The 17,470-nt window shown below is 43.5% G+C and overlaps 1 protein-coding gene across 1 annotated transcript in view; it reads right to left on the minus strand.

The window, feature by feature from the left end:
• The window catches only part of LOC122806265 (mitogen-activated protein kinase 13-like), a 713,780-nt gene that overhangs the window by 413,762 nt on the left and 282,548 nt on the right, over positions 1–17,470 (minus strand). Inside the window, exon 5 of the mRNA XM_044076536.1 lies at positions 5,176–5,205. Within this exon, the coding sequence (XP_043932471.1) occupies positions 5,176–5,205 (30 nt within the window). The remainder of the gene's footprint in view (positions 1–5,175; positions 5,206–17,470) is intronic.

Genomic DNA, 17,470 nt, shown 5'->3' on the forward strand with positions numbered 1-17,470 from the left:
CCAGAAGTAAGGTACCATGATTTACACTGCTATAGCTGTAAGCCATCGGACTTAATGTAGCATGACTTACCCTGCTGTACCTGGAAAGCTACCAGAAGTAAGGTACCGTGATTTACACTGCTATAGCTGTAAGCCATCGGACTTAATGTAGCATGACTTACCCTGCTGTACCTGGAAAGCTACCAGAAGTAAGGTACCGTGATTTACACTGCTATAGCTGCAAGATATCAGACTTAATGTAGCATGACTTACCCTGCTGTACCTGGAAAGCTACCAGAAGTAAGGTACCGTGATTTACACTGCTATAGCTGTAAGATATCGGACTTAATGTAGCATGACTTACCCTGCTGTACCTGGAAAGCTACCAGAAGTAAGGTACCGTGATTTACACTGCTATAGCTGCAAGATATCGGACTTAATGTAGCATGACTTACCCTGCTGTACCTGGAAAGCTACCAGAAGTAAGGTACCGTGATTTACACTGCTATAGCTGCAAGATATCAGACTTAATGTAGCATGACTTACCCTGCTGTACCTGGAAAGCTACCAGAAGTAAGGTACCGTGATTTACACTGCTATAGCTGCAAGATATCGGACTTAATGTAGCATGACTTACCCTGCTGTACCTGGAAAGCTACCAGAAGTAAGGTACAGTGATTTACACTGCTATAGCTGCAAGATATCGGACTTAATGTAGCATGACTTACCCTGCTGTACCTGGAAAGCTACCAGAAGTAAGGTACCGTGATTTACACTGCTATAGCTGTAAGATATCGGACTTAATGTAGCATGACTTACCCTGCTGTACCTGGAAAGCTACCAGAAGTAAGGTACCGTGATTTACACTGCTATAGCTGTAAGATATCGGACTTAATGTAGCATGACTTACCCTGCTGTACCTGGAAAGCTACCAGAAGTAAGGTACCGTGATTTACACTGCTATAGCTGTAAGATATCGGACTTAATGTAGCATGACTTACCCTGCTGTACCTGGAAAGCTACCAGAAGTAAGGTACCGTGATTTACACTGCTATAGCTGTAAGATATCGGACTTAATGTAGCATGACTTACCCTGCTGTACCTGGAAAGCTACCAGAAGTAAGGTACCGTGATTTACACTGCTATAGCTGTAAGATATCGGACTTAATGTAGCATGACTTACCCTGCTGTACCTGGAAAGCTACCAGAAGTAAGGTACCGTGATTTACACTGCTATAGCTGTAAGATATCGGACTTAATGTAGCATGACTTACCCTGCTGTACCTGGAAAGCTACCAGAAGTAAGGTACCGTGATTTACACTGCTATAGCTGCAAGATATCGGACTTAATGTAGCATGACTTACCCTGCTGTACCTGGAAAGCTACCAGAAGTAAGGTACCGTGATTTACACTGCTATAGCTGCAAGATATCGGACTTAATGTAGCATGACTTACCCTGCTGTACCTGGAAAGCTACCAGAAGTAAGGTACCGTGATTTACACTGCTATAGCTGCAAGATATCGGACTTAATGTAGCATGACTTACCCTGCTGTACCTGGAAAGCTACCAGAAGTAAGGTACCGTGATTTACACTGCTATAGCTGCAAGATATCGGACTTAATGTAGCATGACTTACCCTGCTGTACCTGGAAAGCTACCAGAAGTAAGGTACCGTGATTTACACTGCTATAGCTGTAAGATATCAGACTTAATGTAGCATGACTTACCCTGCTGTACCTGGAAAGCTACCAGAAGTAAGGTACCGTGATTTACACTGCTATAGCTGTAAGATATCAGACTTAATGTAGCATGACTTACCCTGCTGTACCTGGAAAGCTACCAGAAGTAAGGTACCGTGATTTACACTGCTATAGCTGCAAGATATCGGACTTAATGTAGCATGACTTACCCTGCTGTACCTGGAAAGCTACCAGAAGTAAGGTACCGTGATTTACACTGCTATAGCTGTAAGATATCGGACTTAATGTAGCATGACTTACCCTGCTGTACCTGGAAAGCTACCAGAAGTAAGGTACCGTGATTTACACTGCTATAGCTGCAAGATATCGGACTTAATGTAGCATGACTTACCCTGCTGTACCTGGAAAGCTACCAGAAGTAAGGTACCGTGATTTACACTGCTATAGCTGTAAGATATCGGACTTAATGTAGCATGACTTACCCTGCTGTACCTGGAAAGCTACCAGAAGTAAGGTACCGTGATTTACACTGCTATAGCTGTAAGATATCGGACTTAATGTAGCATGACTTACCCTGCTGTACCTGGAAAGCTACCAGAAGTAAGGTACCGTGATTTACACTGCTATAGCTGTAAGATATCGGACTTAATGTAGCATGACTTACCCTGCTGTACCTGGAAAGCTACCAGAAGTAAGGTACAGTGATTTACACTGCTATAGCTGTAAGATATCGGACTTAATGTAGCATGACTTACCCTGCTGTACCTGGAAAGCTACCAGAAGTAAGGTACCGTGATTTACACTGCTATAGCTGTAAGATATCGGACTTAATGTAGCATGACTTACCCTGCTGTACCTGGAAAGCTACCAGAAGTAAGGTACCGTGATTTACACTGCTATAGCTGTAAGATATCGGACTTAATGTAGCATGACTTACCCTGCTGTACCTGGAAAGCTACCAGAAGTAAGGTACAGTGATTTACACTGCTATAGCTGTAAGCCATCGGACTTAATGTAGCATGACTTACCCTGCTGTACCTGGAAAGCTACCAGAAGTAAGGTACCGTGATTTACACTGCTATAGCTGTAAGATATCAGACTTAATGTAGCATGACTTACCCTGCTGTACCTGGAAAGCTACCAGAAGTAAGGTACCGTGATTTACACTGCTATAGCTGTAAGATATCGGACTTAATGTAGCATGACTTACCCTGCTGTACCTGGAAAGCTACCAGAAGTAAGGTACAGTGATTTACACTGCTATAGCTGTAAGATATCGGACTTAATGTAGCATGACTTACCCTGCTGTACCTGGAAAGCTACCAGAAGTAAGGTACCGTGATTTACACTGCTATAGCTGTAAGATATCGGACTTAATGTAGCATGACTTACCCTGCTGTACCTGGAAAGCTACCAGAAGTAAGGTACCGTGATTTACACTGCTATAGCTGTAAGATATCGGACTTAATGTAGCATGACTTACCCTGCTGTACCTGGAAAGCTACCAGAAGTAAGGTACCGTGATTTACACTGCTATAGCTGTAAGCCATCAGACTTAATGTAGCATGACTTACCCTGCTGTACCTGGAAAGCTACCAGAAGTAAGGTACCGTGATTTACACTGCTATAGCTGCAAGATATCGGACTTAATGTAGCATGACTTACCCTGCTGTACCTGGAAAGCTACCAGAAGTAAGGTACCGTGATTTACACTGCTATAGCTGTAAGCCATCGGACATAATTCACCATGACTTACTTTGTGGTGTTGTAAGATACATAACTTGATGCACTCTAACTTAGTCTGATGAACTCTAACCTAACAAATCTAATGCGATGCACTTACTTTCAAACTTCATGCATTATGACTTACTTCAATGTACTTGTAAGCTACTGAACCTAATGCACTCAAACTCACTCTGCTGCAGTCTAAACTATCGAACCCAATGCCCTGTGACTTATTCTTGTACTGTAAGCTACCAAGCCTACTGCACTATGAGTTACACTGCCGTAATGTATGTTATCAAACCTAGTGTGGTCATGTTTTTGTTCCCAGAGGTGGGAAGAGAACCCACAGCCTTCTGATCTTCCAGTATCAAAGTGAATAGGCTACCCGACGAGCTACTAACAACTGCTTCACTAAAAAAAACATCATGAAGAGGTAGCACTTTCAAAAAAAGGAAAAAAATGGATGAGGTGAATATAACACAAATCCTACCATGGATGGGAAATAATGTTACTGGTTAACAAGGACTTACAGCTTCCCCAGAAAGCACTGACACATGCATTTTGGGTTCCTATCCTTAAAAGATATGCTTCCTTGGATATATGTACTTAACAGGATACAAGAGAAAAGGGTTAACAGGATACAAACATAATAATTAAGTCACGTATGAAGAAGCACTAAGGATTAGTGTTACAAATGAGAAGAAGGGTGGTAGAATCTGACAACATGCAGCTGGCAGGCTGCATACTCATGGTAGATGAGTCTCTTTACTGTGCAAGAGCAAATAAAAGTTAACTGTTGGGTAGGGGGACAGTTTCCATTTTGGTTAGCTGACTTATCAGAAGCTGAAAGGTTCTAATCTCCTAGTGTACTTTGTATACAGTAATTTATAGTGTGTGTGTGTGTGTGTGTGTGTGTGTGTGTGTGTGTGTGTGTGTGTGTGTATATATATAACTACATACAGGTTTGTGCATAACTACATATGTGTTTGTGTATTTCACTGAAATATTCTTGTTGTACAGCCATGTAGGAATTACTAATGAAGAACTCGTACACATTAGGAAAATGTTACAGCTTCTCGTCTTCCATTTAGCTGTTTCCTGATGCACTTGATTCTAGTTAAAGGGGCTTCTAATATTATTTAGCACAGGTGACCTGAAAATTGAAGAAAAATAAGGACTCACCATCAACCCTAGTGTAGCTAAAAAGGAGATAAATCCTATAAGGTTGAACAAAGAACTACTAACCTATAAGATAAACAGTTAACCAAAGCAAAGCGGTACAGACGAACTTTGTATTGTAGGCAAAAATACGTCCCTTCTGCCATATACATTTCTTTCTTAGATGCGATAATGACGTCATACAGAATAGATAATTAAAGTAGCCTGTACTTCTCTCTGAATGAGGTTCACTTACCTGTACTTTACTGTAACAAACTACTGGTAAGACAAGGAAGGCAGGCAAGGGAAACCCCACTTCAGATAAAATATTACAACAAAAAGAACATTTATGGGTTGCTGCATATACTGTCCTGATCCATGAAAGAAGTGCACATAAGCAAAAGAAATATTAATTAACAAAACTATAAACAATTTGCTGTACATAATCTACTACAGAAAACATTTTTCTTTGTTTCTTTTCCCTTCTCTACGTTTGACAAAATTCTAGAATAATGGAATAGACATTAGTGGGTAGAATGCAAACCCATGCATGTACAGTACAAACATACCCTATTTTTATTCAATGTTATCAATAATAAAAAAGCACCTACCCTGTGAATGATGCCTGCTGAGTGAATATACTAGAAGGAAAAATAAACAAATCGATAAGAAATAAAAACAAGAATTAAACAATGAATTACATCTCAACTAGCCCAAAATGTACAAAACAAGCAATGCAGTTCAGTTACTATACAGATATCTTTAAATGTCACTTCAAAGGTAGTGAAAAGGTTCACACGACAGGTGCAACTCAAAAATCTTAGGTTTCTTCAATATTTTATACAAATACTTGCTTCCTTTTCATTTCTACTTAAGTGTACTGACATAACTGATAAAGTAATAAAAAGCAAAGAATTCAGTGTGTTAACTCTGTCAATCTACAGGTTTCTTTTATGAAAGCTTCATGAATGGTGGGCCACACATGTAGTTACAATCACTAAGTACATCTGCCCTATATGACAAGAGAGACAGTTCTATATCTTTAATCCCTAAAGGAATCAGCCCTATATGATAGGAAAGGCAAGCCTCTAGAGATGACCTCTGAAAGGGTCTGTTCTATGTGGAAGTAGAGGAAGTCCTTTAGATTTTCTCCCCTATATCATTCTTTGGGCACTCTACCCATCGTCCGTCACTGGGTCTTCCAGCTGCCTTCTTTCCCCCTGGACATATTCCAGTACAGCTGGAGCCAGCTCATAAGTTAGAGTCCTGGGAGTCTGAATGACTACATCCATTGGGTGAACTTTATTTTAGAACGTATCTCATTACCTCCCTTGTGTTTTCTGACCATTGTCCGAGGGCTACTCTGCTCTTTGGACCATGGCTCCCCCCTCAGGAAGCATCATCAATGAATGGGCTGTCCCATCCCTCCCAGCCAGTGTCTTAGATGCCCAAAATGTTAAATGAGCTCAGGTCACCTGGGCCATAGTTAGGGCTTTATCCCTCTATGCCATAGTGCTGGCTTCAATCTTTTAGATTTGATCCTAAAAAGTGTCTGTTGTATATGAGAAGCAGGTCTGTAGATTTGCTCTCTAAAACATCTTGTCCTTTGTATATATAACTGGAGAGGCAAGCTTTTAAGTTTGATCTATAAAGGGGCCTGTCTTATATGACGGGAAAGGCAGCCCTGCAGGTCTGATCTCTTAAAGGGTCTATCCTATATGACAGGAGAGACAAGTCTGTAGATTTGATCCCTAAATGGGTCAGACTACAGAGCAGCAGAGCATATATATGGCTATCATCCAATCTTCAGCGTGATGGGCTCATGCATACATATTCTGAATCAGGGGACATACAGTTTCAACTTTTACATTTCTGTCTTGACACCACTCTCTAGGTGAAGGCATTCTTCCTTTATTTATTCATGAGCCATTCAGTCACAGTCCTGGGTATGGCACTTCAGCAAACAGGGAAAAGGCTAGGCGCTGTTAAGCTTCATTCTGTGCCTCTGAGTTTCATTCCCTATGTCCACCTACAAGATGCTTGATTCTGAACAAGTCATTAAACCAGACAAAGCTACCGACTTGCCCCTAAAAACAGGTGCTTATACCCAGGGGCTTAACAGGTTAACAAACAACTTTGCAAGGCCTTAGGTCATTTGCAGTGCTCCATTCATACTCAGTCCTGTACTATATATATATCTTTGTCTTCTTCTTTCGGCTTTTCCCGGTTAAGGGTCGCCACAGTGGATCACCTGTTTACATTTCTTCCTGTCCTCTGCATCTTGCTCTGTCACACCAACCACCTGCATGTCCTCTCTAACTACATCCATAAACCTTATCTTAGGCCTTCCTCTTTTCCACTTACCTGGCAGCTCCATCCTTGGCATCCTTTTCCCAATATACCCAGCATCCCTCCTCAGCACATGTCCAAACCAATGCAATCTCGCCTCTCTGGCTTTGTCTCCAAACTGTCCAACCTGGGCTGACTCTCTAATATACTTATTCCTAATCTTGTCTACCCCCGTCACACCCAGTGCAAATCTTAACATCTTTAACTCTGCCACATCCAGCTCTGACTCCTGCCTTTTTGTCAATGCCATTGTCTCCAACCCATATAACATAGCTGGTCTCACTACCCTTTTGTAGACCTTCCCTTTCACTCTTACTGGTACTAGTCTGTCACAAATCATTCCTGACACACTTCTCCACCCTGCCTGTAATCTCTTCTTCACCTCTCTTCCACACTCGCCATTACTCTGAACTGTTGATCCCAAGTATTTAAACTCCTCCAACTTCGCCAACTCTACTCTCTGCATCCCCACCATTCCTCTATCCTCTCTTTCATTCACACAAGTTTATTCCATCTTAGTCCGGCTGACCTTCATTCCTCTCCTCTCTAGAGCATATCTCCACCTCTCCAGGGTCTCCTCAACCTGTTCCCTAGTCTCACTACATATCACAATGTCATCTGCAAACATCATAGTCCACGGGAACTCCTGTCTGATCTCATCTGTCAACCTGTCCATCACCAGTGCAAATAAGAAAGGGCTCAGAGCTGATCCTTGATGTAATCCCACCTCCAGCTTAAACGCATATGTCACTCCCATGGCAGACTTCACCGCTGTCACACTACCCTTGTACATATCCTGTACCACTCTTACATACTTCTCTGCCACTCCCGACTTCCTCATACAATACCACAACTCCTCTCTAGGCACCCTGTCATATGCTTTCCCTAAATCCACAAAGACACAATGCAACCCCTTCTGACCTTCTCTGTACTTCTCCATCAACACTCTCAGAGCAAACATCGCATCAGTAGTGCTCTTTCCTGGCATGAAACCATACTGATGATCACTAATCATCACCTCCCTTCTTAACCTAGCTTCCCAAAATTTCATGCTGTGACTGATCAGTTTTATCCCTCTGTAGTTACTACAGCTCTGCACATCACCTTTATTCTTAAAAATCGGTACCAAAACACTTTCTCCACTCCTCAGGCATCCTCTCACTTTCCAAGATTTTATTAAACAATCTGGTTAAAAATTCCACTGCCATTTCTCCTAAACACCTCCAAGCTTCCACAGGTATGTCATCTGGACCAACAGCCTTTCCATTCTTCATCCTCTTCATAGCTATCCTTACTTCCGCCTTGCTAATTCATTGCACTTCCTGATTCACTATCCCCACATCATCCAGCCTTCTCTCTCATTCTCTTCATTCATCAGCCCCTCACAGCACTCCTTCCATCTGTTCAACACACTCTCCTCATTTGTAAGTACGTTTCCTTCATTATCCTTTACCACCTTTACCTGCTGCACATCTTTACTAGCTTGGTCTAGCCAATCGGTACAGGTCCTTTTCTCCCTCCTTAGTGTCCAACCTTTCATACAACTCTCTATACACCTTATCCTTAACCTTTGCCACCTCTCTCTTTACCATGCACCTCATCTCTTTATACTCCTTTCTACTTTCTTCATCTCTCTGACAATCCCACTTCTTCTTCGCCAGAATCTTTCTCCATATACTATCCTCATTCCACCAACAGGTCTCCTTGCCCTCCTTCCTCTGTCCAGATGTCACACCAAGCACCTTTCTAGCAGTCTCCCTTACTAGCTCTGCTGTAGTTACCCAGCTATTCGGTAACATTTCACTGCCACCCAGTGCCTGTCTTAACTCTTTCCTGAACTCCACCTCATAATCACCCTTTTTCACTTTCCCCCATTTGATCCTTGGTGCTGCCCTCACACTCCTCCTCCTCTTCTTGATCACCAAAGTCATTCTACAGACCACCATTCTATGCTGCCTAACTACACTTTCCCTCGTCACCACTTTACAGTCTCCAATCTCCTTCAAACTGGCCCTCCTGTATAGGATATAATCCAGCTGTGTGCATCTCTCTCCATACTACATATCTTTATAATCTATATAATTTATATGTACTACATATCTTTGTAATCCTGTAAAATTACACCTGAGAAATGCCTTTCCTCAGTCACTGAGACATCAGTCTGCCGAAGAACACTTGTTTGGGGAAAAAAAAGTCTTTACAGCTGTTGCTTAAATCAACATATTTACAACCCCATAATGACACAATTCCATGCAGTATCATATGCAAATTTCTGTAACTCTCAGTATGAGAACTTCCATCACTGCACTGTAGGGGTGTTTCTTTATTGCCATAGTGACGTGACTCCCATTTCCAGGGCATCTATCAAAACACTTCTCAAAAGTACAACACCATTAAACAATCACATACATTTCTCCTGATATAGCATGCAATTTTGTCTTGGAAGAAAGCCAGATATGTATCTCTTCCAACTAAAGCCATTAACCACCCTACTTCTCAAAACAGGCATTGATTATTTCTTGTATGTCTCTCACCCTTTCACCCAAAACACACCACCATCTGTAACTTTTTCCTCAGATCTACTTGGTTTCTTCTATTTGCTATGTCCCCTGTACTCTTGAATGTGGTACTCCCTAGCCACTCCCCCAAAACCCTGTCACTCAGCAAATGGGCAACCATGTCCATTATATGCTCCACACTATATACACTGGTGTCAAAATTTCCTGCACCTTCTCTATTATCAGATAACCCACATAACCTGTCTTCTTTATATTTCAGTTTAGAAGGTAAACATTCTTATTAGTATGCAGCATCCAACCTATATGTTTCATAACTTTCTATACACCACATCTCAGTTTATACTCACACACTTCATTTGTCCGACCATGCCCCTGCTTCGACCAAAATAATAAGTTATGTACTTACCACAACGTTCCATCTGAGTTGTTGCTTTTCATTTGTTTTCAACCTGAGGGACTGAGATCCGGCATGGATCCGACTCGGCTATATACTCCAGCACTGGATCCAAAGTCCAAGCTTCTCACCTACCCACAATGCCCCTCTCTCCCTCCTCCCCTCAGATCGAGTTTGTTGCAGAAACAGCACCAACTTAAAAGGTCAACCGGCCTATAAAACCTGGCACAACTGTATGAAGGCCCACATACTGAATGCTAGCTAGGACATGAGGGTCTATGTTTCTTCAATCCAGTCCGCTATGCAGCCCAAAATCAAGGCAGGGGGATGGAGGGAGGGATAGTTGAAGACAAATGAAGAGCAACAACTCAGATGGAATGTTATGGTAAGTACATAACTTATTTATGTGAAGTTGTTTTCATTTGGTCTTCAACCTGAGGAACAGAGTCCCTAACTACAAACAAAAAACCTGGCAGGTCCTCATGGAAGGATATTCCAGAGCACAGCTGAGCCAAAAGATGCCCTGCTCCTAGAAAGAAGATCCAATTTATAATGAGAAATGAAAGTATGTGATAAGACTCAAGTTGCAGCAGAATAGATATCAAGAGAAACCCTGGACCAAAAGGCCCTAGAAGTAGAGACTGATCTGGCAGAATGTTTCTGGACACGTCCTTGTGGAGACAAACTTTTGGCTTGACAGGCCAAAGAAATACACTTTGAAATTCAACGAGGAATAGAAACTTCAGAGACCGGCTTTCCCAAAAAGGGTTTAGAAAAGGAGACAAAAAGCTGATCAAATTTATGCAAGCTTTTGATTCTATGCAGGTAGAAATGCAGCTGCCTGAGCATGTCTAGTAGATGTAGATGTCATTTGTACTCCCCTTTATTTTAGAAATCTGGAAAAAAGACTGGCAAATTAATGGCCTGGTTAATATTGGATTCTGAAGCCACCTTTGGCAATAAAGATGGATTGGTCCACAGGAACATTCTGTATTTATGGAAAACTAGGTGAGGAGGCTTAATAGGTAATGCTTGAAGCTCAGAAACCCTCTTGGTCGAGGCAAATGCCATGAAAAAGGCAGCCTTCCATGACAAAAAAGTACAGTTATGTACACACCATAAATGTAGATGTTTGAGTGTATTCACTGTTGCAGTCATCACACTTGAGTTATCTGCCTGCAGGTAGCCCTCAGTCGGCCCAAATACCTGAGTCTTAGTATTTCTGCGTTGAATGCTGTCGCTTCTTCCATGACATCAGGTCGTCAGGGGTAGAAAACAGGCAGCCAACGCCATTACATCAGTTTTTCTTGCACCAAATGTCAGGGGCCCCCCAAATAGGGAGCTAGTATATGGTGGGGACTACCACCAGTAAAAAATAAATACCAATGCCATTAGGAATGGCCATAGAGAGGAAAGAGAGAGAAAACCAGGGGGCTGGAGGGAGGGAAACCAGGACTGCAACAGTGAATACACTCGAACATCTACATTTATGGTAAGTGTACACAACTGTACTATGTTCTTCATGTTTCACTATTGCAGTCATCACACTTGAGTTGATTCCCAAAGCTAAGGAAGGGTGGAGGCAGTCAAGAAGTGTTAGGGCTGGCTAGTAGGCCTTGCAAGACTGCTGTAGCAAATCCAGCCCTGGATTTAGAAAAGATAGGTAAGTGGCAATGCTTGGTGAAGGTGTGAACAGAACTCCAGGTTGCAGATTCCAGAATGTCCCTGGTAAGGACTCCCCTGAGAAATGCTGTAGAGGTTGAGGTCGCCCTAGTGGAAGAAGTTTTGATCCCCTGTGGGGTAGGTTTTCCATGGTGCTTGTAGCAGAAATGGATGCTGTGTGCTATCCATTTGAAAATGGTTCGATTCGAAATGGCCTTGCCCTTTGCCCCTGAAGCAAAGCTGACTAGCAGCTGGTCAGATTTTCTTCCTGAGCTGTCTGTGCACATCCAAGGAGTGCAGGATTCTTTCCCCTTTCTTCTGAGGGTTAGGGAAGAAGGCTGGCAAATGGATGGATTGGTTTAGAACTGCACTGGACACCACCTTGGGCATAAACAACAGTTTAGTCCTGAGGGAAACCCTGTCAGCATGGAAAATAATGAAGGGTTCCACAGCCATTAGTGCCTGTAACTCAGACACTCTTCTTGCTGAAGTATGGCTAAAAGCAAAGCTGTTTTCCAAGAGAGGAATTTTAACTCTGCTGAGGCAGCAGGTTCAAAAGGAGGAAGCAAGAACTTTAACAGTACAAAGTTAGGGTCCCAGGCAGGGGTGGGTGCTCTCCTGGGGGGCTTACGTTGTTAGCCCCTCTCAGGAACTGCTTGATGAGAGGGTGAGAAAATAGAGGTGGCTCAGTATTATAATGAGCTGAGATGGCAGAGGCATGAATCTTAATGGAGGAGAAGGATAGGCCTCTTTGGTGTAGCGCTGCTAGGTAATCCAGGATCACAGGTAAGGAGGGTACTGCTGTTTCCTTCCCTTGAGATTGATTCCAAGAACAATATCTTTTCCACTTTTCAGCATAGGATTTTCCAGTACTAGACCTTCTGGCTTCAAGAATGATGTCCAGCACCTGTTTGCTGAGGGCTGCTGGTGGGGTATTCAAGGGATAAGCCAGGCTGCAAGGTTTAGGGTTCGCAAATGAGGATGCAAAATCTGTCCCTCCTGCTAAGACAGCAGGGTAGGATTCTGGAGAAGGTGCCAGGGTGGCACTGGTGTCAGACTGTGTAAGAGTGGGTAGCAGTGCTGGCGTGGCCAGTCTGAGGCAATAAGAATTGGCCTTGGCCTGTCCTGTTTTATCTTGATTAGTACTCTGGAGAGAAGGGGCAGAGGGGAAAGGCATAAATTAAGAGATTTTCCCATTTAAAGGACAGGGCATCCACCTTCCAGGCCCTACTCCGAGGGTTCCTGGTGCAGAATTTGTTCAACTGGTGGTTCACGGGGAGGCAAAAAGGTCTACCTCCGGTGTCCCCCACCTCTGGATCAGATGGTTGAAGGTGTTGAGCTCCAATTTCCACTCGTGTGGGTCTAGGAGATTACTGCTTAAGTTGTCTGCCAGTGAATTTTGTTTGCCTGGCAGGAATTGAGCTTGTAGATGCACTTGGTTGCTCATGGCTGTGTTCCACAAGGCCATAGCTAACCTGCAGAGTGAATAAGAATGGGTTCCCCCCTGCTTGTTTATGTATCACATCACTGTGGTGTTGTCTGTTTTCATGAGCAGTTGTCCTGAAAGGATTAGGTATTTGAAGGCTGTCAGAGCATTCTGTACAGCTAGCATCTCTTTTGAATGATGTGCAGGAGAATCTGGCTTGGGCTCCAGTGGCCCTGAATGCATTTTCCTGCCATGTGAGCCCCCTATGCATAGTCTGATGAGTCTGTTGTCAGGGTTTGGGCAGCGAGGGGTTGAGTGAAATGCAGTCCCTTGTTGTGGATGCATGCTTCTGTCCACCAACGGAACTCTGCCCTTAGACAAGGTAGGATAGGAATGACTGTTTCCAGGTCCTGAGAATGTTGGCACAAAAGACTTTTTAAGTACCATTGAAGTTTCCTCATATGCAGTCTTGCATATGGAATTAGCAGAATACAAGAGGCCATGAACCCTAGGGCTTGCAGTATTTTTCTTGCAGATAGCTGGGTTCTGGTGGCCATTTGTTTGAAGTAATTTGTCAGATAAACCTGTTTTTCTGGAGTGAGAAATGCCATCTGGGAAGTTGTGTCCAAGCTTGCTACCAGGAATACAATCTTTTGACTGGGCACCAGTTGTGATTTCTTTTATTGATGGTGTACCCCAATGAAGTGAGAAGGCATTTTACAAAGGCCAGGTGCTGAAGTAGCAATTCCTGACTGTCCGCCTGAATCAGGCAGTCGTCCAAGTATGGGAACATTTGGATATTTCTCTGCCTGCAGTATGCAATGGCTGGAGCCAGGCACTTTGTGAATTCTCTGGGCACAGTAGATAAGCCAAAGGGAAGTGCAGAGAACTGACAGTGCATAGAGCTTGCCCTGAAATGTAGATATTTCCTGCATGAGTCCCTTATGGGGATGTGCAGATAAGCTTCTTTTAAGTTTAGAGTGACTAACCAGGCATCCTTGGCTAGCATGGGGAGAAGCTGTTGCAGGGTAGGCATCTTGAATTTTGGGATCACCAGGAAGGTGTTGAGAATAGAAAGATCCAGAATTGGGTGCCAACAGCAGTCTTTTCTGGGCACCAGGAAAAGTCTGGAGTAGAAATACTGACCACTTTTTCTACTGGAACAGGTTAAATAGCTCTGATATTGAGCAGGGACAGTCTTGCTTTTGAGCCTCTGCCCACTGGTTTGGAGGAAGGTCTGGAAACCTGCTTGTGATTGGCAGTTAATGGAAGAATTTGTACCCCCGGGATACAATGTTTAGGACCCATCTGTCCTGAGTAATGGACATCCAGTTTTTTTGCATGAAGGGCAGGTTTTCCTCCTAGGGGCAGAAGTAATTGGGCAGGGCTGGGAAGGATAATTGAAAAGTCATTGTGAACTTTTTCCATAAGGAGGCAGCTTACCACTCCCTGTTTTTGAGGTGGGGGCACTCTATTGTTTAGATCTCTGCATACCCTGAGACTGTAGTCTGAGTGGCCTGTTTCCTCTGGGTCTGGTCTGGGAAGGCCTGGCAGGGGCTGGAAAGGACCAGGTTTTTGAAGACCAAAGCCTACTGAATCTAGGTGGTTGCACTTGTAAGAATTCTTTGACAGTTTGCATAGATTTAGCTTCATCTTCCATCATTTTTAGAACGTCTTCTGCTTTGATGCCAAACAAATGGCCCTGATGTAAAGGAGCGTCTAGCAATTTGGATTTGGCATGATCTGGCAAGGATTGTTCTCTCAGCCAAGCATGCCTTCTCAGTACAGATCCAGTGACTGCAGTCCTGCAAGATGCTTCCAGGGCATCCAAGCCACACTGCAAAATATGCTTACTAACTTGGTTTGCAGAATGCATTGGCTCTTGTAAATCTTTGTTTTCTGCACTGTCTGGCAATAATACCATTTTTTGTTTAATTAGTTCCATAGTATGTTGCTGGCACTTGAACATGTGAAACTGGCAATTCAATGCCCTGATGGCAAGAGTTGCAGAGGTATACACCTTCTTACCCCATCTGTCTAAAGCTCTGGAATCCCTGTCCGAAGGGGTAGAATTTTTGGGTGTAGTAGCCTTAATACCTTTAGGTCCCTGGGAAATGGTCTCTGGATCAGCAGTGGGATTCTTGAAGAGAAATGTGTGGGAATCAGGTACTCTGTAGTACCTGTCAGGTTTCCTAGGGGCTGGGGGTAATGTATCTGGAGTTAGACTGGATTCCATGAATACATAATCAACAACATATATATGTTATAGCCAGAGGCCTGTGCTGAGGCAACTCTAAAAATTCTCTGGGCCTCATTTTGGACGGAGGGTAGACTTGGCATTCCCAGTGGAAATGCTCTCTTAAAGTAAGCAAAGTTTCACCAAAAGAAAAATCTTCTGGAGGGGAGGCAGAGGGAATGGATTCTTCTGCATCTGAATCCTCATAGGCTGATAAGGGCATGTCCTAATAATCAGAAGGATTACAGTCATCGGACTCCTGATCTGTAGAATCAGAAGGAAACTCAATTCTTTGTCTCTTAGCAGGAGAAGGCTGGCTTCCCCTAATTAGGGTAATAAGGTCTTCAGCCATTCTAAGCATTTGTTTTTGTTGCATGGGAGCTTGAGCATGCGCTTTGGTCATCGGTTTTCTAGGCGTAGTGCATACTCAAGGCCTAAGAAACTCAGTAGTTTGGGCTAAAAATGAAGCTGATGTAATACACCCTCAAAAGCCGGTGCCTGCACAGCGGCTCTGGACCCATCCAAGGTAGAGACATCCACAGATTCCATAGTAGAAGAAGCATCACATGGCATACCAGACTCCGAATGGGTCTTAGCAGAGGCCTGCAAATCCATACAGGTGGGCATCAGGGGCTGCAAAGGCACCTCACTACCGGCGGACTGGCGACTAGCTTAAAGAAAGCATCGTCAGCAGTTTTGGACCCATGTAGTCTGTCTCTGTCTTTATCTTTACGTTTTTTCGGAAGATCTAGTCGGATGGCTTATTGAAGCCACTTCAGAATACGGAGAACGAGAACAAAAGAATGTAGTGACAAAGATAGCCCAACGACGAATGGTTTGGGCGTTAAACAAGGCGCAAAACTGACAGCGAGGGACGTCGTGATCTGGGCCTAAACAGGTGACACAGTAAGAATGAAAATCTCTGTGAGGAATTTGCTTTCCACAGGCAAGACAATTGTTAACTTTTTCTGACATCGGTTAGAGCAAGAAAAAAGGATCCCCAGTGGGGTACTTAGCTTTAGAATACTTCAGGATTACAAACTCAAAAACGAAAATTTCAGGTCAAACTGCTTCTGCTTCAGGCTCCTCCTCAGCAAGAAAGACTGATGCAATGGCATCGGCTGCCTGTTTTATATCCCTGATGTCATTGAAGAAACGATGGCATACGACGCAGAAATACTAGGACTCTGATATTCAGGCCGACTGAGGGCTACCTGCAGGCAGATAACCCAAGTGTGACGACTGCAACAGTGAAACACGAAGAACATCTGCAAATCAACTGAGACAGCTGGTTTGAACAAGGGAGAAAGCAAAGCCTGCAGAATGAAGGTAAAATCCCAAGGGTGCGTGGGGTCCTTAACCAGAGGCCTAAGAAGAAAGGTACCTTTCAGAAAAGCCTTACAAAATTTAGCCAAAGCTAAGGAGGCCAAATTTTCACCCACATGGAAATTAGAAATTGCCACCAACTGGACCTTAACAGTAGAGAAACTAGTTCCATGATGAAAAATATCGGCCAAAAAATCCAAAATGGCAGAGACTGGAGCTGTAAAGGGATACAGGTCATGTTAAGAAGCCCGAATGAAAAACACTTCCCATTTGCTAGAGTAGATCTTCCTTGTAGAACACTTCTGAGCAGTAATCAGGATCTTCTTAACAGCCTGGCTATCATGGAAATTGGAGCAGCCAAGCTGTGAGCTTTAGGCTGACTATATCTGGGTGTGCAAAATCAGATCAGAGACCGGATCTAGAGTCGAGGGAGGACACACTATGAGACCACAGGAAGAGGAGGATATGCATATAGTAGACCGAAGGGCCAAACATGGACTAGAGCATCTCTGGGGGACTCCCCCTGAGGGGGGATCAGAGCAAAATGCTTGCTGCACTTCTCACTCGAAGGGGGGGTGAAGAGATCACAGCAAAGCCGACCCCACTCTATAAGGGTCTATATTAGATGAACAAAAGTTCATCTTAGCAAACGCTCACATGAGCGAATATTGCGTAACTCGAAACCGCAATTGCGAGACTGTGGTACAGTGAAGATCGGAATATTTGCCCTTTCCTCACTGTAGTGCGATCTCGGAGTTGGAACATATATTTAGGGGGTGTGGGGGGTGCAGCCGCCCACAATTGCAGTTTCAAGTAAGTGGATATTCGCTCATGTGAGCGTTCGCTAAGATGAACTTTCGTTCATCTAATATAGACCCCTCTAGAAAGATCTTGTCCACTATTGAAGGATTCAGAGACCAATCATAAGGCATCAGAATAGACCAGCTGAGCCTGTCTGCCAGGATGTTGGACTTCTCGAGAATGTGCACTGCAA

The sequence above is a fragment of the Protopterus annectens genome, chromosome 7.part0 (assembly GCF_019279795.1).
Source record: "Protopterus annectens isolate FY-2018-M chromosome 7.part0, PAN1.0, whole genome shotgun sequence".
In the NCBI taxonomy this organism is placed as follows: domain Eukaryota; kingdom Metazoa; phylum Chordata; order Ceratodontiformes; family Protopteridae; genus Protopterus; species Protopterus annectens.